Raw genomic sequence first — 27,655 nt, 5'->3', positions numbered from 1 at the left:
GTACAGATGGCCCGAGATTTTTAGTAGTAGACAGACTTTAACATTATTCACGTAGCTAAGGCAATATAATGCTGCCATTGTTCCTCGAGCGTGGAGATGCTTGTCTGCTCATAAAGGTACCCGGTTTTTTCTTCTTTTTTTTTTACTAAGGAGTCCTTTGAAAGCTACCTGAATAACTAACGAGAGATAGGAAGCTATTCTAAAAGGTCATCAAGAAGAATTCTACGCGACGTTACACAAATGAACCAATCGTACCGAATGCATAGTTTTATCGCGTGCATGACAAATTAAAACTTTTACCTAGACGCAGTCAGGAATTTATCAAGAAAAAGTGATGGATTAACGGTACCAAACTTCCGAACAAGATACTAATGGATGTAAAAATGATACAGTAATTTCGTAATGCAATTAAAACGTACTATGTCGAAATTAAGGAACCGGCTAAAAATGGACTGCCGAAAACTGTAACGTTTTCGATAAAATCATCGATGTGCCACGGACACTGATGCTTCCTTCGTTTTATTCACTCTTCCTTGGCATATCTCTATCGCTTAATGCTGAAAAAATTCGTCATGGCCTTTGTCATGTTTTATATGCATACCCTACTGAAAAACTTCTACTGGGCAATAATAACCTCACAAAATCCCACCAAATCGCATAGACTCTCATACGGTGAACATCATTATCATAAAATATTTCGCATAATATATGATAATGTACAAGAAACTATGAGATCTAATGCAATTATATGCGATTTGTACGTGATTTCTTATGCGAATTGAGTGAGAAAATGTGAAGTTGTTGCCTCATACAATTTTTTCAGTAGGGTACTTTTTCATTATTCTGTGATATTATTAACACAGCAACTGCTCCTTTCCCTGTCCTAATTTTTTCGCCTGATTAGCATGATTCTCCTTCATATTTGATGTAAACTTTAGCTCTGAGTCTTGCCAACATCCCCTAAATGAGAAGAAAGACGAAGAGAAATAGCGATGGTATTGCCGTAAATTTTCTGATGTTTGTTTCTTCAAACTCAACGGTGGCATCTGACGTACTGGTCGAGAAGCCATCGTATTTATGCTCTGCTTGCGGCCCTACGAAACGTGCTGTGTGCCAATAAAGATGAAGCGCACAAAGCGACAGCGTTTCAACCACATCCTAACACTGTTTTCTATAGGCGCGTAGAAACACAGTTATGTAGATCGCGGCATCTTGATTGGTCCAGGTCGCCGTTATCTTCCGTAGTGCGGGAAAGAGATTGTTAAACAGGGTATAGTATGCTTTCAGCTGCGTAAGCTGGTTTTGTTTATTGTTGCGACAGGTGATTGCCCTGCGTCGTCAGTTACTAAGTTTGGCCTGGAGAAGTAGAGATTCTTTCTCTCGACAGCCGCCCTCTGCAGTACGCTTAGAGGACGCGAAAGAACAGCACACGTTAACACAACGCATAAACATAACAGAGCGCAGGTACAAACAGAACAGGGAGAAACCGCAGAATTACAAAAGAGCATGCGTAAAAAACAGCACGCGTCAGACAGCATACTACGAGAAACAGCACACGAAAACAAAAACAGCAATACAACAAAAAGGCGCTGCGCATTACGGTGCATCACTGCGGAAGCGGGAAATTATCATAGCCATAACGGCAAGAGACAAAGACGACCTCATATGGCAGCGACGTTTTGAGTTAATGTTGTTTTCGTGGAATAATTTAAGAAATAGGGTTGCGAGCTGGGCGAGTCATAGGCTGCTCGTTATGTGGCGGTGGCTTAGTGGGGTTATTACAGTGTCCAGCGAGCCTGACCTGTTCGCTTCGGTCTCAGTTCGAAACTCACTCGAGCGCGTGAAGTTGTTCTTTTCATTTCAGTTCAAGAAGCTGTTGGCCGCTCGAATTGGCAGAGAGACAACAGCTTTTTGGACTGAGAGGAAATCTTGTTACCAGCGCACTAGAAATTATTAATCACCGGTACTCTACAGTGCATGCTATTGCGGCTGTCGCCATCACCACGCTTAGTTCATCGAGGGCGCAGTCCTACCCAATTTTTTTTTTTTAAGAATGGTTTGGTTTGGTTTGTGGGGTTTAACGTCCAAAGCGACTCAGGCTACGAGAGACGCTGTAGTTAAGGACTTGGTGAGACCAAAAGGCAAGGCGTCCTGTACTGTCGATTTCAGTGGACGTTAAAAAAGTCGATTTCATCGTTATTTTTGAAACCCTTAACTACGGCATCTCTCATCGCCTAGGTAGCTTTGGGATGTTACATCATATATAATTCAAAACGGAATGGGGGCTGGGGTGGCTTTTCTTCTCAGCAGTTGTGGGGTTGTACTAGGGGGATAAATACGTTTTCCCCGCTTAGTCCCTGCTGACAGTCAAAACCACCGACCCCACCCAGTGATCGCATGCGCTACCGAGTGGACGCCGACCACTGCGGGCCGTGCTCTTGGAAACAAAAGGACTCCTTTCTCTTTCTTTCTTTCTTTCTCTTCCGTGGAATTTATGCAATTTTTACCTTCTGTGTTTTTCACCCGTTGCTTAATTCTCCATTCCTTCGTCCTTGTGACCAGCATACTTACTGGTTAGTTTCCTAGTTCTTTTCCTCCATTGTGAATGAACGCTTTTTAGATATAGGCATTTAAATACTTTAGCTGCCCACCTGTTACTGTCCAATTTCCTCAGGCGTTCCTCATATAATATTTTACTCTGACTTTCCAGTACTTCAAAAGAACATAACAGTGTAAGAAGATAGCGCCGCTCCGTGGCGGAGGCACGCGTAAATAGGAAAGGGCAGGACGGGAGACTCGGCGCTCACGCACAAGGCACCGTACATTATAGGAGGCGCCACCATCACAAAACAGCTACTCCGTAAAAGCTGCATTTGTTCTTTATCTTTATACTGAAGAGCGGTACAAGTGGTTTGACCTCGACTTCAAGGCTTGTTTCGATTTTCTCAGTAGCATAAATTCTGAGAATTCTATGTGCTGCGTGTCACGCAATCGGGTATTTAATGACAGGCAATAAAAAGTTGCTCTTCAATCTAGCTGCAGGAAACTTTCAACGATCGTACTTCGTTTAATAAAAGCAGCGCTTTATACGAGTTCTTTCAAAGTTATTTGTGCTTGGACGTTTCGAAGATTATTTGGGACACCCTGAATGTTGGAATACCTTTTTCTTTCTTCTTGGGTGCGATGATGAAGTCTATGATTTTGATGCTCTTTCATTTCAGCCATCCACTTACTTAGAAGAGGGCGAATACAGGCTGATTGGTACCACGTTGACGAAACGGATTAAACAGCCTAGTAAAATGGGAGCGACAAGTGAGCGTTGCAAACACACGTGCTGACTGGCAACCAATTAATATATTACAACAAGTGAGACAGCATATAAAAGAAAGAAGACAAGTCAATAACAACTAAAAGGAAACCGCACAACCACACTTTCGGTATGAAATCGCCCATCGTCATTGATTACGATACGCCCATTCTTTTGGGAATAGAGCTGCCGACGGGCTGTTGATGCACGTTTCACTTAGGCTTTGTATATTCTGGGTCTCGGAAATGAGCCTCGAGGTCTCATCTTTTTACCAGCAGATGATAGCGGTCCCTATGAGATTCGCTTCACAATAATCACCCTCTGCGCAATATACGGCTAAATGGTTTCAGCGTGATCGATTCTCTACATCTCTTGCATGTTTAGGTAGTCGATCATTAATGCAGCCTCCCGTCTCACCGATATTAAAACGGCAGCATAACATCGGCATCTTATAAACAACTCCAACGCAACAGGCAGCAAAATTCTTGTGCTTCTTCTGGCAGCAGCCTTTATTTTTCTTTTACTTCCTTCCTAGTTCAAACGTTTTAACAATCCGCTTAATTCATTCCTGGCCGAAAAGCCCAACCTAATGCTTGTTTTGTTTCCATTTCCTTCAGGTTGTGCGAAACTTTATGCATGTATGCGATGAATGCGCCTCTCGTATTTCTCTTCATTGTTAGCAGCCTCGGTGCGGTTGTTTTCTCGCGTTAAAATTGTTTCCCGGACTCCGAAATGTTCGACACAATTTCCCTGAGGTATCCTGTTGTATCTAGCCGAGAACATGCAGAGACTTCACATTCCAATGCAGCAAAAGCAGCCAGAAAGCTACCCACTGCCAAACATACAAGATTTTGCATTGGCCTTACATGGCGCTACCGTATTTTCAAAATAAATAATATTCGAGCGCATCGCCCATTCTTGTAGCAGAAAAATACACCCCTAAAACTGTGTTCAGGATGTCATTTGGATTGTTGGATGTCCTAAGGATGTCATTGGGACTTCATAATACTGCGCAAACCACACAGCGTTTCATCGACTCCGTCGTAAAGTGAGTCCACCTATGTGAATGGTAATAGCCGTAAGCAGTGGAACACCAAGAATTATGGAGATGAAAGAAATAAAAAACTGGAAAAAGGAGTTCAAAAGGGTCAAAATGTTCGGAATGAAAGGCATGCTTCTTGATGTTAAGAAATATTACTGTTATTTATCAATTCAGTACTTGTAATGCATGACAAAAACTGATAAATCGGAAAAACGCGCTTCAAACGGGTCAGAGTCCTCATAATAAAAAACCAATGCTTGATCATGATAATGAAAAAATTTAAGATGCATGACTATTAAATTAAATAATTGAAATAATTAAAAATGAATACTTGAAGAAAGCAAGATTCAAAGGTGCTAAATGCTCAGAATTAAAAGCCAAAGCTTGATGATAATTAAAAATTTATAGTCTGTAACTGATCAAATAAAATTGCCATAAGTAATTAATGAAAATTGTGATAAGTAGTTCAAAGATGTTAAAATGCTCAGGATGAAAGGTCAATGCTCAAGGATACCAAATAAGCAAATTTAGAACGTCTGATTGATGAATAAATAAACTGAAATAATTGAAAAATGAAAAATATTGAAAGTGGACTCAAATGAGTCAAAATGTTCAGAACGAAAAGCTTATGCTTTTGAAGGTAATTTAGAAATTTCAGAGTATATAATTGGTCAATTAAATGAAAATGCGTTAAAAATTGTCAAATTTCTCAGAATGGAAAGGTAATGTTTGCTGGTGCTATGTGCCGGTGTATAAAAATGTAAAATAAGAAATGAAACGTTAAGTAATTTTAAGCATGCAAAATTAAAGAGTGGAAACATAATCAATATGCGTGAAGCGCTATCGCGTCGTATACCCATAAAGGCGGAGCTTCGCGCCTCATTTTTTTTTTTATTATTATTTACAGCCCACCTTTTTCTCTCTGGGTTACGAAGGAAACAACCGAAAACAGGGAGTCTCTATTGGATGTAACGTTGCTCCTGTATCGAGTGACCTTCTTTGGATTAATATCTTCAAACAAAGCTCGATCCCTCAACCGTTGTTAATGAGGTACGTCGTTGATGTTTCAATTTTATATCACACTGATGAAGGTCAGAAAACTACTGCCGAGAGTTCTGACGTGTTCTGTAGTAGACCTCATCATTTTCGAGTGACTGCTTAACTTCCAACCAATAATAGGCTCCGATTTTTAGACCATGCTTGCTGGAGCTATATCTCGCAGTGGTCCAGGAAATGTCTTCTGTCTTCCAATCGGTTTACTGCAAGATTATCAAGCACAGAATCGCAAACGGATGCGTAAAAGTCGTGTTGCAAAGGTCATATGTGCATCAAATAACAGCCAGCTTCCACGAACAGGTGAAAACGCTCTCTGCAGCAGGATACGCAAGACGATTGTGTCTATATATAGTAGCTTTAAAAAGTCCCATTTAGCCGAAGTGGGAATACGAAAAAAAAAAAAAACAAGCGCACCGATGCTGCAAGCAACCAGGAAGAGAAATAAGAAAGGAGCATGTATCGCATATGTGCATAAAGTTTCGCACAAATTGAAAAAAAAAAAAAACTGTAAGCAAATCAGGCATTAGTCTTGCCTTTTCGGCCAGGAATAAACTAAGCAGTCTGTGCGAGAGTGTGAATGAGAGTGTAAGAAAAAAAAAAAGCTATCAGAAGAAGCACAAGAAGTTTTTGCTTGTTGTGTTGGGGTTGTTTATGAGACGCCGTCATCATGAGGCCGTTTTCACATCGGTGAGACGGGGCGCTATGAATTAACGACCGACTATGTGAACATGGAAACTATCTAGAAAAAGATCACGCATAGCCATTTAGGCTACATTCTGCAGAGAGTGAAAATTGTGAAGCGAGTCCCATTGGAACCGCTATCGTCTCCAGCATAAAGACGAGGCTCATTTCCGATGCCTGCAACATACAAAGTCTAAGTGTAAGATGCATCAGGAGCCTGTCAATAGCTCTATTCTCAAAAGATTGCGCATATCTTAATCAGTGACTATTCATGGTTTCTTTCGTGAAGTGTGGCTGTGCTGTTTCTTTTTTTCTTGTTATTTAAACGTCCCGTCTCCTTTATATGCTGCCTGACTTATTTTAATAAATCATTTTATTTTTATTCGGAGCGAGTGTTTATCTCGATCACTTGCGCCTCTTCATAGCGCTGTTTAATCCTTAACCTTGGTTTTGGGAGAAATTTGGAGAATTATCAACGCAAAAGGCAAGAACGCGATATTTGAACCATGTTGCTGTTTCTCAAAACTGCTCTAGTCCTGGCTTCGCTGGCAGAGGTTTTCAAGATTCCTATTCCTGTGAGTAATTTAATATGGAAACTCAGTTTTTGCTCCTGCAGTCGTGTGATGCGAAACGTTAACATATTATAGTGAGGCTACCAAAAGTATTAGAAAATAATTGGCTTCTGCCCGTGCTACTAGGTAGCGTAACGTTAACAGCGTATTTCGCGAGCAATACTCTGTTCCTACTTCTGGAAAACCCAATCTCTCATTTTCTACTTTTGTATGCTTTTTGTTGCGCGCATAATATAATTCGCCCTGTCGATACCCGGTTCTCTCATTTCATAAGGTGTCCGGTCTCAGACCCGTCTACATCATCGCCCACATGGTGAACTCGATTAGCGAGTTAGACCATGCTATGGGAGAAGGAGCCAACTCCATCGAGACCGACGTCACGTTCGACCGAAGTGGCAACGCGACGAAAATGTACCACGGCAGGCCGTGCGACTGCTTCAGGAAGTGCACGAATTACGAACGTGTTCCAGATTTTCTACGCTATGTCAGGAAGACAACTGATCCATGTAAGCAGATAAAGCTACCATCAGGTGAGCAGCGGTTTAGAGGGAAAAAAAAGTGTTTGTGAATTTTAGATACACCACCTAGAAATGCGTGTCTTATCAGCGCAATGATGAGTCATTAAGAAATATTTATTTTTTCACCAGCTGGTCACCAGTAGCACACATCGCTAATTTACTCTCTGGTCGCGTTCGCTCAAAAGAAAACAAAAACGGTTACCAGACACCTTCCAGTTTGCCTGACTCCCTATTCCTAATGAAGCACTCTGCAACTAGGTTGTTTAATTTATTTTAAATTTTTGCCTTTAAATGACTACGAACAAGGTTGACAACTTCTTGGCATAGAGTTTGCATTTCTAGATGAATGGAAAACATGTGAAACCAAACACTGGAACAAATGCGAACAAAAAGCACAGTGGAGGGGTGCGAAATCTTTCGCTGATAAAATAACTGTAATATAATAATAATAAGCCATAATAATAAGCCATAATAATAAGCCATAATAATAAGCTGTACTTTATCTCGCCTCATGAAATATTTCCTTAAAAGCTACTGTCACGTGGCGGTTACAATGCCTAGATCACAAAAGAACACACAGGCGTAGCAGCACTGAAATTAACTCTTTATTCGGCTGACTTGCGCTCTCAAGATAACTGAACAACTCGGCGACTGCGATAGCAGCAAACGGGCTCGCTGGTCGTAGAATTATGAATGCCTGTCGGGCATGTCAACGCTCCATTTAAAGGCAGCAAAGAAACATCTAGATAAAGCCGCAAACGATGACTAGCATAATCTGGAACGTTGTATAGAAACACACACGAGTGGCTGGAATCACCGAGATACATCTTGATGCATCTTGCGCGACGAAGAATATAAGATTAAGCGGCATCTCGCGACAACCAGCGAAATCATACAAATAATACATAAGCGCTAGAATCACAATGATAAGGCCGCATGCCAGCGATTGTCGAAAAAAAAAACAAATGAAAAATTTCAATGGTTCGCGCCACTATGACCTCTCAGGAGCAGTTCGTTCGATCTGAAATATATTTTTGTAACAACAAAGCTTACCAATTGTGCAGTGAATTTCGTGTAATTGTACAGGATGATGTGAATTTGAGAAACCCCCAAATTAAGTTTGTGTGCTATTTGCGCATCTGCATAAGCAGAGTCATGCAGCGATATCACGTTTTTTTCTTTTCTAAGCAGCAAATAAATATAGGAAAATGAAGGGCTCATGCGATAACATCAGAAAGAAGCCAGCGGCCACTGGCTTACAAAATAACGTATATTTTTCTGTCAGTCAAAGAAAAATATAATTTATTCTTGAAGATAATTGATTAGACGAGTGTAGAGAAAAAACCAACCACATGCCACCGGTAGGAATCGAATACATTCATTTTATTTACATTTACATTTATTTTATGTAACCTTGGCTCGTGACAAGTGCGGCGATTTCGTTATTATTTTAATTTAGTGTAAACTTTTATTGAACATCGTGCCTGCTGAATACGTTTTGACAATCGGACCTCAACTAGCCTCTGGCTATTAGTCCAAAAAGTGTTTGTACATTTTTCTGAGACCTCTGAATAAAATAAATGAATGAATGAATCAGTCAATCAATCAATGCATGAAGACGGAATTTCACGTGCGGGGGTCTACCACTGAGCTACAGCAACGAGCGTTCAATCTTGTGATTTCGTGTGTAGTTATATTGCACGTCAATTATTTATACGAGTGTTCACCAGCCCCACCCACCTCCATAGCGGCTCACAGAGTGCATCCTACGTTAACGCTAGTACCATGAAGAACACGATCTAACGGAAAGGTAGAGCGTGCGTTAGACCATTACGCTATTCACGGCATCATAGTTGTCGTAATCGAGACCTCTGCCAGTCTAAACAGGAAACGAATGAAAAGAAAAGAGGGATACATTATGACATACGAAGCAAGCTAACAGGATTAATCGAAGTACACCAAATGGGATTTTTTCTACCTAAAATTTTAATGTCTGGTATTCTTCTTTGTGATCGAATAATTTTTCTATCATGCGTGATTTTTCTTATATCTTTGCAATAGGTTATCTTCGAGAATACAACATTATTTCACACTAACCAATAAAAAATCGCCTTCGCTATCATTGGCCTCAGTGGCTGTTAGCATTCTTCGTGTGCCTCTTAATCAAGTGTGGTTTTAGAAAAACATCATTAGGCGAGTATTAAATTCCCACTGCCACCGTACAGCTTGCTCATCAAGCTACTCGTTTACAGTTTTAACTCTCACTCTGTATGTAGGTTAAACAGCAAGAAATCGGGAAGAACTTTTTTTTTATTCGAAGCACCAGGATTTTTAATCAACGAAGTAGTAAACGCGGATCATCCTGGCTGCCTAGGGCTCTCTAGGTTAATTTATAAACAGGGTAGAAACCAGTAGAATGAAAGAATGTGTCTTTATAACTACTCTCTATGCCGTTATACGGCTCCAAAGAGGCTCCCCTTGATTCTTTCCGAAAGCATAATATAAGAGTGTGCTATTGAATACAATGGGCAAACAGTACTGTTAAGGAAAGACTAATAGTACAAACAAAATTAAGATCGGTAGAGGAATGTAAGCTGAAGATTAATACTTCCTTTTTTTAATTTCTTGGATAATACACAGAATGTACAAAAAGAGTACTCATAAAATTCTTGTTCTCAATGATCTGCTGATTTGATGGCAAAATTTTTGTCGCCCTACATATCTATTTTGTGCTCAAAACTTCAAAAAAAAAAAACTTCCTGAATCAATGGTCATGTTTTAAAGTGCAGTTGTTATGTTCCAGACAGAGGCAAATACAGGAAGAAGCTTCTGTTCCTGTTCCTGGACCTAAAGGTTCAGGATCTTCACGAGAACAAAAAGTACTTGGCGGGTACAGACATTGCGATGCAGCTTTTGCGCAGCCTGTGGCAAGGAGGTAAGATAAGTATGGTGCCGGTGCACTAAAGAAATTGTGCGAACAGGATAGCCGCCATGAACGGCATCACAAGGCCGTTCCTGCCTGCGTCAGGTAGCCAACAAATTAGAAGTTATCGCCACGTAGATGCGTAGATGGTATTTTCTGGAGAAAAAAGCTGCATTACGAAGAAAAAGGAAACTACGCCCATTTATATGCGTCCACCATATTGCGCAGCAGAAAATTAAAAAAAGTAGTGAAAGAGAGGCATCAATGCGCGTCCAGTGGCTTTAGAACTTTTTGAAAGGCTCTCCTTTTGTCAAAATACTAGATAATGAATAGAGCCACCCTAACTTCCTTTCTCCCTTCCTCATCGTGCTTAGATCGCGATTTGGATGATATAGGCTTCTTATTCTTCGCTGTGCCATTTACCTTTTGCGAGAACTCTAGCATCGGATACAACCATTCGAGAGCACTGGGGAACCTGCACGGAAGACGTGCGAAAGCCTGAGCCATGTAGCTACTGTTGCGACGCAAGACGCTTCATTATATTTTTATTTTTGTGTTTTTGCGTTTCAGTTCTTGCTTTTGTTATTTCATTTTATCACTTTTATTTTTATCACCGAAGGGTGCTGGTTTGATTCCTGGCGGGGGTACAATTTTGGCTTCTGAAGTACCAGTTTATGCTTTGATGACGTCACTCATGAGGCAATAAACGCCTTCGCATTAAAACAATCCACGAAAATCTGGTAGCAGTTGAGATGTGCTGCTCCATTTTGCCAGTGGCCTGATTTCAAAATTTTCGGCATTAAGTCCTAGTTTCACTTCCACAAGTGCTGCCTCGAGCTGATCTGGCTGATCACAAATCAACAGCGCTTGCGTGTCCTTGAGACTCCCATCTGAACCTCTGATAAAGTAACTTCGCAGTCGGGAAAAACTACAGAAAAGTTTCTAATGTTACGACAGAATTTCTGCGCGGTTTTTGACGGGAAACCTGTTGTGACAACAGAACATTCTGTAATAAGATTAAAAATTTCTGCAGTTACAACAGAAAAGCGCTACAAAACTACAGACAAGAGAAATATACTACAGAAAAACTACAGAACTACAGAAAACTACTACATAACTACAGAAAAATCTGATGGTTACGACAGAACTACAGGATATTTTGTCGTATTTTTGACACAGTTCTGTAGATTTTTTCGACTGGGTTGTAAAGATAAAACTTGTAACTGTAGAACTTTGACCTAAGCCACGCGGTCTTGAACGAGATGGAGGCTCTCATGCAATTATAGTTGCAAGGAAAACACTTTCAGTTACCACTGGCAGCTCGGGCAGTCAACCGATCAAAGAATTTATTCGCAACGATAGTAAGCAAAGATTCGTGTAAATCGTTACGACAAAACGCGGGCCCACGCAGGAAGTGCATCAATGTCTTGCATAATAAGTCACGCAATTGTTACACGCAGAAATCAAAAGTGGAGGACTTGGAAGTGTACGGTAGTTGCATGTAGAAGTGAGAAGTGTTACACTCAGGCAATTATACTTGTTGCAAACATAGTACCAGGTGATGCATATCGAAGAGCATCATTGGTTTATCACAGAGTCACGTAATGAATATTTCTGAAAAAAAAATTTCTATATCCGCTAATGAAAAATTATGCATCTTTAAGTTAGTAGGTAATTTGCTCCAATCTAAGCCAGCAGAATACACAAATGTTCTATTTACTGTAAGCATTTTTAATAACTTAAAGGTTAAGTCAACAGGTGTAAAATATCATGTCGACCGATCTTGATAAACACAAATTAAAGCACTGGGATGTTATAGTTTAATGTGTGTAAAACCGCACAAGCCAGTCTGTAATCCCTCACACCAAAAACTTAGAATAGGAAAAGTAGCTCTGTTGAAGCTCTTAGTGCAAAATTGCTGACGACTCCAATAATTTATTTACCTTCGTCCACTGATCACAAAAAGAGCTTTCTAAAATGTAGAAGAATATTGCGGGCTAGTACAATTATTTACGGTTTTGTATATATTCTTACGTGGTAAGCAGTCTTCTAAACCATGGAATTATAGGCCGAACAAACGTACTCGGATTTCTCACAGTACTTGTAGCAGTTCTGGCGTGACAAAGTCTGGCGCCATGCTTCCCACGTGTTGGAACACGACTTTAAATCTTTTTTTCTTTTCATGCTTCAATGATTTTTGGTGCTTTCGTGTCGGTTTGCCACGACTGACCCTCCGTGAAGCGCCTCAAGCCGTTCTTTCGAGATGTGTTGAGTGTTGATTCTCGTAAATATTTCATCAGGCACATATGTTGCGATCTTTCTCATTCATATGTTACCGTCCCGTGTACTTTGAGAAAGGGCTTGGTTAGCAGCTATCTGCAATTGTTCATCACTAGCGTTTCCTTTTATATGTTACTAAAGAAGTCGGAATATCTGCAGCATCGTAAATTAACCTATACCTTTCGGTTATGGATATCCTCCTCTTACTCTTATAGCATACTCTCGAGAGTCCAGGGAGCATACAAAGTGATATCAGGAAAGGCGCTTCAGAGAAAAGATGATCTAATTATCTGAAATGTAACTTAAGAAGTTGAGGCAATTGTAGCCTTTTTTTTTTCATTATCCGAATTATCTTTTAAGGTCAGTAAAGAAACTGCTGCATATAAATGGGACCTTAGTGGGAACATTTCTTTCAGATGTCGTTGAAGAAAGTCCACAACATCGAATCGAGATTTTATTGTTCAAGACTTTAACTGGAAAGTTGGTCATCATTATTTTCACGTCTTTAAGAACAAAAAAATTCTGCGTGTACATTACAGCGCGTGACGCTCAGCAGCTCCAAGATGGTTGAGCAGCGGTCAGACAATGCGTCTTTTTCTAAAGCTTAGTTGCATGTAGCAGCGACCCACGTAGATGGACCCTGTCTTATACAGGTGTTTTATCTTACCCAGACTGGTTACTTAGACAGGTGTGTACTTGATGTGTCCGCCACTGAGCGTCATGAGTCAGCGTGATCTCCTTTTGGTCATTAAGTTGGCCCGCCTTACAATGTTCAACGCTCGCACGATACTGCAAATGTTCAAATGAAATTTGCATAGGTGATGCTGTCCACATAGTGGACGAAGGCACTGATTAAAATAAACAGAGAACAAATTAGAGGCAACGAGAAGAGAATAATTATGTTATGGCGCTATGCATTTCAAGCGTGAAGACGACAAACTTGATAGAAAAAGCACGTACATTTGCTCTTTATCCTCGTTCGCTCACACACGAGCGCACAAGAAATGGTTTAAAGTACAAGTGAATGCCTAAGCCGCAGCCTCTTTCGGATTGCTTTTTTAATGCTGTTGGCAGAGCGACGAACGTCTGTTAAGAAACCATATTAGACGTACTACTTTTCAATCAATCTTTCCTATATCATGAGGCTCGAAGGCTTTAAAACCCGAATGAATATTTTGAGCAACCATAGACAGGCTGATTGTCGTATTCTAGGGGTAGTATTGAAGATTCCTCGTTTTTTTCCTGGGTATCTTGATCAAAATGGTGCTTCTTTTCAATGCACCAAGGCCTTAATTGCACTCCTTTCAAGCTCAGTTGAATTGCATAATCTGCAACGTTGTGTGCACCTAGCTTACTGAAACATGCAGTCGCGAGTCACCAAATGATTAGCTCAAAATAACGGGCATCACGTTCCTCCTTACTTTCTTGCCCGTTGGGGTCGATTTCCTCTTGTATGATATCGCGCCTTTGAATTCCCGTTGCAGTCTCTCCTAGGAAGGCAATGAATGTCCTGCTGTCAGTTCCGAGTGTACGAGACAAGGACGTGTTCCAAGGAGCAATCTCTGCCATCCGGCGCCACGCACCCGCCATGCTGAAAAGGATAGGTAATGGTGCAGTCTAGCAGCTTTTGTTTCTTTAATTCTTTACCGCTTTAGCTGCAGACAGCTGCAGTATTTGGAATATTTCCGGCTTTGCAGCACACACTTATCACGGTGTTTTAAAAATAGATTGATTTCAAAATGGTGTAAAATTCAAAAGTAATTTCAAAAACGGCCCTGTCGGTTTAACAGCTGCAGCTTCAAAAATTACTTAAACTTCTAGCATAATCTCTAAAAACAAGTTCTGGTCACCACCAGGGCAAAAAGTGGGCTTTTTATTTCTCTGGGTGTCTGTGCTTCTATCGCGTATGCGTTGGATAAGGAAAGCTAATTGTTTTTTGCAACAGTGCATGCAGTTCTTTGTGAGTACGACGACGGAAGACGCACAGTTCGCCACTCCAGAGGTATCCCGTCGTTCATTTGTCACCTTCACACGACGCTGTTACTAAGAGCTATGCAAGTTAATCCCCTGGAAGATAAACTCATGTTCCTATTAATGCGCAGCACCACTAAATGCAATCAAGGATTTCGCCGATGTCTCTCCGAATACACTCTCCTCCTCTCCCTTGATAAAATTGAACGGCGAAAGAGAAGCTGGTGACGTGCGCGTCACGAGGCTTATTCAAGGAGGCAGCGGAGTGGTCGCACAGATGCAGCCAATGAAAGTGTGGCGTGTATCACAGAGGCGACCGTCGTAGCAGTCACCGTGTAATATTGTACGAGTGCGTGTTACTATGAACTGAGAAGTCGCAAGTCGATCGTGCACCCTGACCTTCGGTCGCTGCGGCCTCACTGTCTTCGCTGCTGTCATCTCAGCATTCACGGACAGCACAAGTACACGCGTGGTGCTCCCTAGACCCTGGTTTCACCTCGCTCGTCGCATTGTAAAGCAGTTCGGGCTCACCATCACGCCTTAACGAGCGCTCGCTTTTAATTAGCTATACTTCATTGTTCTTTAAAGTGTCAAGATGCACATAAAAGTATAAGAGGGCTAAGCAGTGCAAGCGCATCTACATCGATTTTCATTAACTATGCGAATCGGTTGCATATATTTTTTCGGTCACTTATCCCACTTCGCCAGAGGCGTCCTGCATACCTGTCCCCTCGCATGGGACGTCTTGGTTTGTTGCGGTGATATCCGGGTGCATGCTTCTCAACAGCCTTCTGTGTCGAGCATCACCACCGTCGTCATCGGCGTTGCTGGCCGTCAGCGAAAATTTCGGGTGGAGCTATAAAGTACATGAACAAGTAAAAATATTTGAATTCACGCCAAGTTTCTGAGAGAGGTTCCGGTAATCTAATCAGAGTACTTAAGCTGAAAACAATTTCGGTTAATTTGGATAGGGGAGATAATCGAACTCAGGATCCTCGAATTGCGAGACGCTAAAATTAGCCTAACCATTGTACTCTAACCATAGCCCACGGAGGTTTTTCCTTGGTGCACCTGAACGACTCTCTTTTATTGATTACGTGAAAGCGAATGAAGAATTCTAACCATTTCATATCACTCAAATACGTATTGTGCCTGCTCTGTCACAATACGTCACTGTTTTGCCGTGGCGTCTCATCTATGCGGAGTGCTGCAATGTGATTGGCCTTGAAGCGTTGTTGCCCCATCCTCATCACCAGCCTGACTATACCCACTGTAGGGAGAAGGCCTCCCCCATATCCCTCCAATTAACCCGTTCTTGTGCTAGCAGCATTCACTTGACCCCTGCGAACTTATTAACCCCATCCACCCACCTAACTTTCTGCCTTCCCCTGTTACGTTTTCCACCCCTTGGGATCAAATCTGTTACTTTTAGCGACCGTCCGTTATCTTTCTTCGCACTACATGTCCTGCCCGTGCCATTTCTTTTTGCTTTCGACTAAAATGTCATTAACTGGAGTTATTTCTGTGACTCACTCCGCACACTGCCTACCTTAACGCTACACCTACCATTCTCCGTTCCATCGTTGTTGCCACGGCTGTCTGCAAACTAAGGGCGACCCTTCAGATGACGGCACTAAATGTACCCCCATTTCCTTCTCACCTGTAGGCCTTCCGCAAGCATGAACCGAAGAACCGAAGTGGGATCGCCGGCGCGCTTAGTTGGTGCTACAACTAGAGCACTTTACGCTTGGGGTGGGGCTGCCCATTAAGGCACCCTGTACGCTATCTATCGGCGAAACGCGTACGCCTCACTTGGACACGGAGCGGTGAAGCATCTTCCTGGGGCCATCTCTCGGCTCAGCACGAATGATCGCCTATACGAAAGTTCGCCTGATGGGACTAGTAATGATTCCGCTTTAAAAACGCACATTCCGCGAACGCTCCGTGTAAATTTGAGTTAAGATGGACTTAGTGAAAGCGCGATGCGAACAGTGTACGTACCTGGTAACGCCACTGTTTTACATCTAAGGACAAGGGATGTTTCTACCAAGTTTTCTTTCAGCGCCCCTCATAATAACCAGTGTGGCCACCTTATTCGCTGGTCATCCGCCAAGTTCCATACATGTCCAGGGCTGCGCATGACTAGCACCTGCCCCAAAAAATTCCAGGGGGCACTGTTGACCACTAAAGTGCGATGAGGCGAAAGCCTCTGTCGCTCGGTGGTCGGAAGTCCTCAACTACGGCACCTCTTTCTCTCTGTTTTCACTCCCACCATCGCGATAGCGTAAGCTACCAGCCAACATATGAAGCCCCGCTTTAACCGAACCGTATCAACGTGCCTGCGTGGCCTAGGGATAACGTGAAGGCAAGGGTCTTTGCAGGCTGATTCTGATACCACCCTCATATGAAAGGAGAGGACCCAAATTGGCAGCTCCTGCCAAAGGTAATGTCAGGAGGCCCTACGTCCAATTAGTGCTAGGCCATGTCGGCTGCAAGCTACCGCCTCCCACGTAACGAAAACGTTACGGACACGATCGGCGAGCATGAGCCATTAGAGGCTATCACCTTAATACGTGGAAAAGCTTATGTAAGGGGAAAGGAACATCGAGGTACAACGCTGATGCCCTGTTAGGTCCATGCGGGCGCACTGTGTACGCGCTCACTCGGCGCGGATAGCAGTGAAGTCATTGCCTGTCAAAAACGAAATGTATGTTTCACGCCACCCAGCATGTTTTAAGAGCGTAAGCTCTTACTTCTTCGTTCGCCCATTTCCTGTCCGTCCGTTTGTCGGATACACCATGCATGATCAAATTGCCGCAACATTTTAGTCATATGGTGCATTCGTCTGAGGCGCACTCCCACCACGCCAGCGCGCAAGGACCGGCAAGCACGGCACGAGTAGGCCGTCCCTGTGTGCTCCCGCGGAACGCGTGAGAGACTCGCACAGTGCCGTCGGTCTTTATCTGTTCTGTATATCCTCCGAGACCCTTGACTGCCTCGGAGGTCACCCTACATTCACACAAATGGTGTGTGTAGCGAGTGTTAACGAGCGACGCCGGAGAATGCGTGTGAAATGTTGAGATTATGGTGGCGTAGGTTTGTCACGCACTACAACGTTTCACTTACCTGTATCCATTGCGCATTGTACAATGCGCACATTGTAGACTTTCAGCTACGCACGGGTCATCAGCCGGTGGTTGAGTAATAGTAGCGTGCTCTGCAGTTGCTAATATGTTCATCAAATGATGCCTACTTGAGATGTTGTGTCTTTTTCTTTTCGTCGAAGCTTGCTATCGGTCGATGTAGAGTGAATATGGTGCCGCACACTCGTGTCATGCTCGCCCCAGCCGAACGTAAGGCACTTCACGAGAGGACCAGCCGAACGTGTGACAGCGCACGAGTGCGCATGAAAACTACACGATTGCCGTCAGGCGAGTAGAGCATAAGTGCCGCCATTGTAGACAGGTGATCACTCACGTATAAGGTTGTGATGTTATCACGCAGTTTGATTATGTATATCACACTACTAGGGTAACCATGGTGTGACCTCATTACGTAAAAAATGCAGCCGCCTTGGGTACCTATGTTGTGACGTACTCAAGTATGTCACATGAATAGGGAAGCCATGTTGTGATGTCATTACGTAACTAGGTAGTCGCCATTGGTAGCTGTGTTCTGACGTCATGTATCTTGGTTGTGTATACCACATGACTGGGTGGCCATGCTGTGACGTCACAACAGGTCCCCCTCAAGAGCGCCCGGCCGCCGGGCCAGTAGTTACTCCCTACGCTGTCATTCCGCTATATTGTCACGTATTGGTGACAATGCCGTTGGAGACAAATGAGGAGGCTTGAAATTCACTGGAATAAACTCTTTAGTGGGCTGACTTGCGCCCGCAAAACAACTTAGCGATTCGGCGGCGGCGATAACAGCCAACGTGCTCGCTCGTCGTCGAACAAAGAATACACGCCGCACCCGTCAACGCTCAATTTAAATGCGGGGCAGAAACATTCAGATAAAGCCGCAAATAGTGACTAATGCTACCTTGAACATTGCAGAGACATATACGAGTGGCCGGAATCTCTGAGACACAACTCGGCGCGTCTTTCACGCCGAGGTCACTGCGAACACGTCGGGTAGAGGCCGCAGTAGCGGCTGCAGATCGAAGAGCCCACAGCCGCCTCGATGTCGAGTGCCATGGCGGCGCCGACGGACGCCCAAAGCGGGCCAAGCGCTGCACCTCTGAATCCCAATGGCATCCACAAAATCCTCGCTGCCGATGGCCACGTCATTCGGAGGTGTCCGCGGGTGGCAGCGACTGCACAGCCAGCCGCTCAACGACTGCGACAAGGTCCTGTATGTTTTCCAGAGCTCTTGACGGTGGACCCGAAGGCGGTGGTACTGCACACGGGGGTGACCTGAGGCAAATGGTCGGCGAGCACGCCAGCACAGCACAGCGTGACAGCCTATAGCTGGTCGGACGGCATATTCTGCAATAGTTTGGTCGCGTGGTCTCAGTTTGGAGATGAGCACCCAGGTCTTCGTTTTCTATTTCCAGCCTCTCGGCGCCGAAATGCCTAGCTGGAAAACATCCTACGATACAGTGCCGTCAAACGTAGGTAGATCCACAAGTCTCGGTAAATACTGCGGTGAGGAAGTACCTGCGCCTAGCACATCGTTAGCAAGTGTGACCGCAAGGCCAGAGACAGCATATCCGGAGACAGCAGCAGCGGTGATGCCCAAAGACAACGGACCTACTGTGTTCAGGTCTGTTGGTATACTTGGTGACGGACGTTGCGCCAGAAAGCTTCCACTTCCGCAGCCAGTCGGGCCTCCCCTGCATCTAGATGCTCGGTAGGACCGAACCCCTCCGAGTACCTAGGCCTAGCCTCAAGGCTTAGGAGTCATCAGCTAGTGGTGAACGCCGGTTGTTCGTCACGTCGGGACGTCGGGACGTTGGCTATGGGAGCGGGTGTGTGGCATCACCCAACCGCTACCACACTCACCAAATTTAACGGTGTGGGATGGATGCCACTAAGGACATAGGCACGGACACACCACCGACCCAACCGTCCTTCTCTCCTTTCTCTTCCTATCGCGCCGCGCGCTCGCACAGCGCTTTCTCGTCTTGCACACCGTAAAAATATATGCTGGCCAGACGAGTCTATCCCTGCTGTCAAAATTGTAGCCCACCCGTTTAGCGCAGAGGGTTTGGAGTAATCATCGACGATTCGGTTTGATATGGAGCACAGAATTACTTGTCGGATTCGCACAATGACCGTTAGTCCTCGAAAATGCAGTGTGATGGTCGAACAAGTGGTCGCAAAGGAACGGTACTTCGTGGCAGAGTTACACCACTACGTCGCCTTGAAGAAATTGAAGCAAAACGTAAAAATTGCGTTTAGTCATTAAAATGTAAAAAAAAATGTTTGAATAAACATGAAAAAAATTGTATGAGGTAAGAACCTCACATTTTCTCACACAATCTCCATGAATTCGAATACAAATTAACATACATGTCGTATATAATTACTTAAGATCTCATAGTTTCTTGCACGTTATCATAAATTATGGAAGATATTTTATGATAATGATGTGCGCTGTAAGAGATTCTATGCGATTTGATGAGATTGTGTGAGGTTATTGGCCCTTACAACTTTTGGTTTTTCGGTAGACTGCCAAATATGAAAAAAAGAAAGAGAATTGCCGATTCTCTTCAATAGAACACCTACAAAGGTGGTGGTAAAGTTTTATTGTGAACTGATTTCAGTTCATTTATTTATTATTTATACGAGCCTACAATGCGTAGTGTGAGGCAGTATTCAATGATACTACGTGAAGAACGGCGGACGTAGTTCACATTTTAAATGAGGAAATTTTATATTTTTCAATGTTTTCAAGATGTCTATTTATTTGCGTCCATCCGCGGTGGCGCAGTGGTTATAAAACGCTCGACTGATGTTCCCACAGATGCAGGATGGAGTCCCAGCCACGGCAGCTATTTTCGATGGCGGCGAAAAACTAAGCGCGCGTGTGCGATGTCAGCGTACGTTAAAGAACCCCTGGTGGTCGAAATTTCCGGACCGCTCCACTACGGCGTCTCTCATAGCCTAAGTCGAATAGGCACATTAAACCCCATAAGCCAAATCAATCATTCGCAGTGAAAAAAATGCGCAAAAAGGGAAGCAGTGCATAGCTTATTTTTTTAATGCTTAAACGTTTCTCAAAGTAGCTGTCTTTATGACAGCAAAAAATGAAATGTAATGGGGCCGTGACAGTAGTGGCTGACTGTACTCTGTTGTACAACTTGCTCAGGTAAACTTTCTGAAGTGAACGCTCAAACACTCCTCGCATCGTAATGTTCACGATGTAAATTTGCGTCTCTTATCAGCTTTGGATCATTTTGTAGTGATTGTGTTCTTTACCGCACTGCACTGTGAATATCATAGCGTCTTGCGTTAATCGAAGTATTTTACGCTTTTCTTGGTTAATACCTCGCGCCTGGGGACTAAGAATTGTGAATACGCCATAGTTACGTATTTGAGAGCTTGTAAGTGATCTCCAAATTATCTGCCTTGTGGTGCTCTCAATTTCAGGATTCGACGTCAGCAACAACGACAAGCTGGAAAACATTCGTAGACTTTATCAGGAGCTCGGCATATCCAGGCACCGGTGGCAGGGAGACGGCATCTCCAACTGCGTGTCGTTCCTTCGCCCAGATGGCAGGATGCGTGCCGTCATCTCTAACAGAGACTCCAGAAGAGCCGATCACTACGTTGACAAGGCTTACCAGTGGACCATAGATACATCGAGGCAGCTGCGACGATCACTCAGGTGGGCAGTATGAGCATGGCTGTCAAGTTTTATAACCGGTTCTGATGTTCCTAATTCTGAAGGGCCATGGATGCCACCCAAGTGTAGCGTAAGGGGCTAAAACGATGCGGGGGTCAGGACCGCGTATACATCAGACGAGTTGAACGAAGGTAAACACACTCTGGACGTTATCCACCACAAAGCTACTGAACAAGGCGCTGACGACCGTCCCAACAAATTTTTTGCATGATGTAGCACTCCTTGTTCCCCCGAACCCTAATGCAATTCTGACGCAATAGAGAGCTTTAGTGTAGTACGATCCGAAATCCGCTACCGCGAGCCGCCAGCGCGTAAACGCGCGGATTGGTCCATACGCGGCACGTGTGCAGACTTCCGGCATGTGGCGCCATATAGCGCCGTCAGTGTGATCTGGGCACGCGCGCAATGTTACGCACAGTGGCGGATCGCGCTATACTCTGAAGCTATCTAATATAGCCTAGCAGAGGGGTTTAAAACTGCCACAAAGCTGCTAAATGGCAGTGTACCTAAACTATACTGGTGATTTTACTATTGCTATAGTCAGCTTTTAATGCATTTTCCTTTTATCATTTCACCTGTTCCAGGAGGGGTATAGACGGCATCATTACAAACAAACCTCGACGCATGGCCAGCATTCTGACGGAAAGGGAGTTCAAGCGCAAACTTCGGCTAGCCAACATTCATGACAGCCCCTGGACTCGTGGTCAAATTTCTCCAAAAAGCCACCACGTCGTAGAAATGGACATTCTTGGACATTAGCAAAATTTGCCACCGGCGCAACCTCAGCCTTTGAGCCGCTTAAGTCTGCAGCTAAGAGCAAAAATTAAGACTCTAAGGGTTGACAGGTGCAGAGTATCTTTGAGACGCCTAATCAAAACAATACGCTAGTGCCATCCGAAATGTAGCATCCCATAACTGGGCTCTGTGGACTGGAAAAGGGGTAAAGCTCCCCATATTGGAAACCACAAAGAAGCAGGGAGGCGGCCTAATCGTGCAAAGAAGGATCTTATGCATGAGTAACGTCACAACGTGTTAACACGAATTAAATATGTCATGCCACTTCGACCGCGTGTTTGTTTTATACGCGTATGATACTTATAATCCGCAATGGTCGATGCAGGGTATGCTCGTCCTCTTGAATACAGTGACACAAAAAGTAAAAATAACAAGAATTTACGCCACAGCATGCTACTAGTTTAATAGTGAATGTTGCGACGAAAGGCCCTGCGAAATGAAAAGCCTGACAAGATAGAGTTGCGACAGATCCATCGGCTTCTCGTTCGTAAATATTGTAATATATAATAATAATAATAATTGGTTCACAGGGAGGGAAAGGCGCAGTATCTGTCACACTTGCTGTGTGGACACCTGAACCGCGCCGTAAGCGAAGGGATGAAGGTGGGAGTGAAAGTGGAAAGAGAGAAAGGGGAGCCGTAGTGGAGGGCTACGGAGTAATTTCGACCACCTGGGGATCTTTAACGTGCGCTGACATCGCACAGCACACGGACGCCACTTCGTTTCGCCTCCATCGAAACGCAGCCGCCGTGGTCGGGTTCGAACCCGAGAACTCCGGACAGTGGTCGGGCGTCTTATCACTGCACCACCCCGGCGGGGCCATAAATATTGTCCCATGGACACGTTGGAGAGTCTACCATACCGATGTGCGTGTGAACAGTGCGGCTGTGGGGAACAACTGGGCCCATAAATATTGTCCCATGGACACGTTGGAGAGTCTACCATACTGATGTGCGTGTGAGCAGTGCGGCTGTGGGGAACAACTGGGCCCATATTTTTTGACTTCCCTCGGTTTGAACGAGAGCGGGCCCTCCTGGCTGCTAAACTCTACCGCTGGGATACTCGTCAGCTCTTACATAAGAAAACATACTGGGGCTTTGCACAAAACCTTATTACGGGCGATTTCAACAGACCCCAAGAGAGACCCGACGTTTCTTCCAGCCGCCGAAGAATGATTTCAACTGGAGTTGAGCAAACTACAACCACTAATACCACGACTAATACCACGCAGTCCTCCACTACGGCGTCTCTCCATAGCATGAGTTGCTTTGGGACGTTAAACCCCACAAACCAAACCAATCAAGTCGTTGCGTAAGCCGTGTGCCTTACTTTCAAGCGCAACCTAAGCACTGCCAGTGGTATCTAGCTCTCGCTACCCTAACATTTTTAACCAGCGCTAAACCACAGCCAATTTTTTCGCCTTTATCTGGAAGTTTCTGCGCCGACTTTAAATTGCGCCCTGGCGAGAGCAACGGGCCTTCTTACTTCAACGACCGACGAGCGCGCTTCTTGTCACACTAACGCCAAATTGTTTTTTTCTTTTGCGGGCGCAAATCAGCCCAATAACGAATTTATTTCAGTGAAATCCCAATCTCTTCGATTGCTGCCTGCGGCTTTGTCGCAACCACGTGACAATTTTTCACCGTGGACACCTAAACCGCATAGCAACACTTTTTTCTATGGCTCCTTAAAGGCCAAACGAAGGTCAAATAGCAATGTACACTCACCTTAGCCAACACCACCTATGCGGTACTGCCTTGGCCCAAGGTGGCGTAGTGAAGCTTAGCTTCAAAAGATGCGCGTCGCAGCAGCCCTCGTACGCTAGCGAAGCAGCGGTGGGTGCAATGACATGCACAACAGATACCAGAACACCGGTGGCAAATGAGCCTCCGCTGCAAAGCCAAAGGCCCCTGACGCAATGACCTTGTCAGCCACTAGGGATTTTTCCCAACTGTCATCTACGGCGGTGGCGGCTTTTCAGCAGTCTTCGCATAAGAGGTCGTCTAAACTTTCCGAATTCAGCAGCCAACTAACCCAATCAAGAACCTTGGCTACCTTGGCGATTGGCTAAATGTCGATTGAAGAGTGAAATTTTGATAACGCGTTTGGGTTCTTTTTCCGCACTCTTGCACATGCTAATTCGTCAAAATCACGACATCGCATTGTCTAGGTCCTCCTTTAACACGCTTGAACCAATTATATATTGTACACATGTTTCCTGCTGAATTAAAAACATGTTTTTGGTAGGGAACGACGTTCCCTAAAAACACCACTGCTTTCACTGCAACGAACAAATCTCAACTGTTGTTAAAATATTTAGATCGCAACCAGTTTTTGCAGCGTTTTCTGACATACCAATGGGTTCCTCTAACAGAAGGGTCTGAGGTTGGGTTGTAACACTGTTCTGTCTTTGATCATGTTGTATTGGTCATTTATCGCCGCGCATGTGTATGTCTAATGTCGAATAAAACTTTTTTTTTCTTAACAAAGTCGTTCTGCTTAGTTCAAAATGGAAGGACGTTCGCAGTTGCATGCTGCCCGATGCGGTGAAAGATCTCCGCTTGCTCATCGCGTGGGGAGTCCTTCTTCTAAAGACCACCTGAGAAGCTAGGGGGTTGTACAGGATGACAGATGTGTCCACTGCGGCCAGCCAGAGAGGAGCCAGCACGTGCTGTAAGAATGCGTAGTGGCGCGCACGCTCCCCCACCTTGCTGCGTGGGCACTCTCCGTTCTTGTTGTGGCTGTAGAAAGAAGGAAAAGAAAATGCACGGGCCTGCTACTGGCTCTGTAGCTGAGCCACCTCCGCTGCCTCGTGCGGACAGAAGAGAGATTGATTTATAGGAAGGGAAAGGCGCGGTAACTGTCTCACTCGTTTTCTGCGGACACCACAACCGCGCCGTAAGGGAAGGGAGGAAGGTCGGAGTGAAACTGGAAAGGGAGAAAAAAGGGAACGTAGTGGAGGGCTACGGAGTAGTTTCGACCACCTGGGGATCTTTAACGTGCGCTGACATCGCACAGCACACGGACGCCTCTTCGTTTCGCCGCCATCGAAACGCAGCCGCCGAGGTCGGGTTCGAACCCGGATACTCCGGCACAGTAGTCGGGCGTCTTACCACTGCACCACCCCGGCGGGGCGGAGAAAAAAAAGAGGGAGATAAAGACGCGCGCCGCAACAGCCGTCGTCCACCACCTAAGCGGTGGCGGTTGCAATGACGGCCTGCAACAGATAAAAATTCGGTGGCTGGCTTTCTCCCATCGCAAGCGGCGTTGACCTATCGCCCCAGCCCCGTAGGGCCAGAAACTGCCACCCTTCACCACCTCCGGGCACTCTCCGTGCCCTTGTCGAGAATAGCCACACCACGGGCAGCATTTGAGCGGATCCTGAAGTTCACGATCGCTCTTGTTCTTTGGGAGAACCGGAGCGTTGCTATACAGGTATAGACACCGCTTCGGTTCATTCAACCCCTCATGACCAAGCTAGCAGTGTTAATGTGGTGCTTTCTTGGTGCACAGCTTATTGTTCTGTGTAAGGATGCCTTTCTTAGGCGGTGGTCAACGCGCCACATACATTTTACGCTGGAGAGAGTGGCCTTAGAATGGACCGCATGGTAGATAAACTGTCGCATCCAGGTAGGAAAACTCGCTATTCCACAGTAACATACGCGTCCTAGGCGGACTGGGCGTACTTTAAATGTATGTCGAGGCGATTGTGACATTGCTCTAGTTCGAGTGTGTTTGCTGGCCTGTGTGTACTGCTGGGAGCATGGAATCCCGGCAAGGCGCTGGTGGATCATCTATGAAGATTGTACCAGGTTTTCATTTTTATTTCGAAAGCAATACTACTGTTACTACTTTCACTTTCAAGCCTTTGCGGTGCGACGGCGGTGCACATGAAATGACCTTTCGTATGACCTTTGTGTGACGTCACGCCTCAAAGCTGGGCGACCAACTCGCGCCGTCCGTGAGAGACGGCGGTGCGCATGAACGGCGGCCTAACTCCCGCTCTCTCCGCCAGGAGCGCCACAGGTGTTATGACGTCACGCCTCTAAACTGGGCGACCAACTCACGCCCTCCGTGAGAGACAGCGGTGCGCATGAACGGCAGCCTAACTCCCGCTCTCTCCGCCAGGAGCGCCACAGGTGTTGTGACGTTATACAGCTGTATAAAGCGGCGACCGACTCGCGCCGTCCGTGAGAGACGGCGGTGCGCATGACTACGATGCCGCCTACTGCTAAGGATGCTTTCGCAACCTACCGGGCTTAACCAAGCTAAGCCTCTGCCAATTCTTTTTTCTTTTTTGCGAGCTCTGAAATTCCTGGCTTGTTTCATTGAACTGACTGCACCGCATTCGCCCGTATTAAGGCAAAAGCCTTTAATGTCTCATCGTTGTCGACAGGAGTTATAAAGGCTGCCAGCAGAGGTATCACGCTTTCGAGAGCGAGAGTCGAAAAAAACTCAGTGGAGCTGTAGTTAAGCCTAGAAGATTACAAAAGCAAGATAGGCGAAGTGACTCCAATGGAAGACGACAGGGTGCCCCGATACGCGCACCCTCGCGGGAGGGGGGCGCGCGCATAGGGGCACCCTACCACTCGTTAGACCACAACGCACCTAGTGGGAGAAGCGCGAAACGCAAGGCGTAACTACCGGACCACGCTACACTGAAGAGCCGACTTGGTAGCCCAGCTATGTTGTTGTTGTTGTTGTTACGAACTTTATTTTTCCACCGATGTAGGAGGCCCCCTACTCCCCGCCCCCGGCACGCAGGCCTATGGGACGGAGGCCGGGGCCTCCGCGACTAAAGACAGGCGAAGTGACAGTGTTTCTTCGCGGCTTCAGCCGCCAGGCGGACAGCTTGCTGCTGGTTGGCGGGGGACTCGCTCCGCAGTAGCAGTTCCCAGGCTTCTCTACTGTTTATGTTTTCCTTGGCGCCAGGGGAATCAAGGCATTGCCAGATTATGTGATCAAGAGTACCCCTTTCTCCGCAGGTTTCGCATCTATCGTCCGCCTTTTCCTCCACTTGCGTGTGGAAAAGCCAGACGGGACTTGGGAAATTCCCAGCTTGCAGGCGCCGCCAAGCGACGGCCTCCTTGTTAGCGTTCGGTCCGGTGGTGGCAGGGACCTTCTGCTAAGTCTGTAGTGTTCTAAAATTTCCTTATAAGTTTGCAGCCTCTCGTCCATCCCATCGCAATCAGGCGGCTCTACGGCTGCCCGGAAGTAGAGAGCTCGGGCTAGCTCGTGCGCCGCCTCGTTGCCGGGGACGGACTCGTGCGCGGGGGTCCAAATAATTCGAATCTTTCTTTCAAGTTTTCTTTTCTCTAAAATTTTGGCTGCCTCCGTCGAGACCCTCCCTTTTCCAAAGTTCCAGACAGCTGTTTTGCTGTCACTAATAACTATGCTGGCTTCCGTTCCAACGCAAGCGAGCGCTATTGCAACTTCTTCAGCCGTGTCTACATTTCGGCTTCTAACGGACGCGGCGGCGGCGGGCACGCCGCGGCCGTTGACGACCACAGCCACCGCCGCCCCCGACTTCCCGCTAGCCGCGTCCACGTAGGCGACCTCCCCCGGCTTCATTTTCCCCGCTTTCTTTGCGAGCGTCTCGGCCCTCTTTTGTCTCCTCTCCTTGTTGTACGTAGGGTGCATGTTTTTAGGTAGGGGGGG

General features: G+C 45.4%; 1 protein-coding gene across 1 annotated transcript; it reads left to right on the top strand.

Moving 5' to 3' along the window:
* Positions 1-6,947: 6,947 nt before the first annotated feature.
* LOC146189830 (dermonecrotic toxin SPH-like) lies at positions 6,948-22,107 on the top strand. Its single transcript, XM_084605352.1, has 5 exons — positions 6,948-7,188; positions 9,980-10,111; positions 13,864-13,983; positions 20,947-21,184; positions 21,787-22,107. The coding sequence occupies exons 1-5, from the start codon at positions 6,969-6,971 to the stop codon at positions 21,959-21,961; spliced, it is 885 nt and encodes a 294-aa protein (XP_084461478.1). The 5' UTR covers positions 6,948-6,968; the 3' UTR covers positions 21,962-22,107.
* The last annotated feature ends 5,548 nt before the right edge of the window (positions 22,108-27,655 follow it).

The sequence above is a fragment of the Amblyomma maculatum genome, chromosome 5, assembly GCF_055883805.1.
Source record: "Amblyomma maculatum isolate TAMU_Amacu chromosome 5, ASM5588380v1, whole genome shotgun sequence".
NCBI lineage: Eukaryota > Metazoa > Arthropoda > Arachnida > Ixodida > Ixodidae > Amblyomma > Amblyomma maculatum.
Note: the sequence above shows the minus strand (reverse complement) of the source record. Positions and strands in the feature narration are given on the sequence as shown.

Excerpts from the sequence above, each read along its gene's own strand:
- LOC146189830 (XM_084605352.1), top strand. The coding sequence starts at position 6,969 with ATGGTGAACTCGATTAGCGAGTTAGACCATGCTATGGGAGAAGGAGCC. Across the intron at positions 7,189-9,979 it reads GCAGATAAAGCTACCATCAG|ACAGAGGCAAATACAGGAAG; the intron begins GTGAGCAGCGGT and ends GTTATGTTCCAG. Across the intron at positions 10,112-13,863 it reads GCGCAGCCTGTGGCAAGGAG|TCTCTCCTAGGAAGGCAATG; the intron begins GTAAGATAAGTA and ends TTCCCGTTGCAG.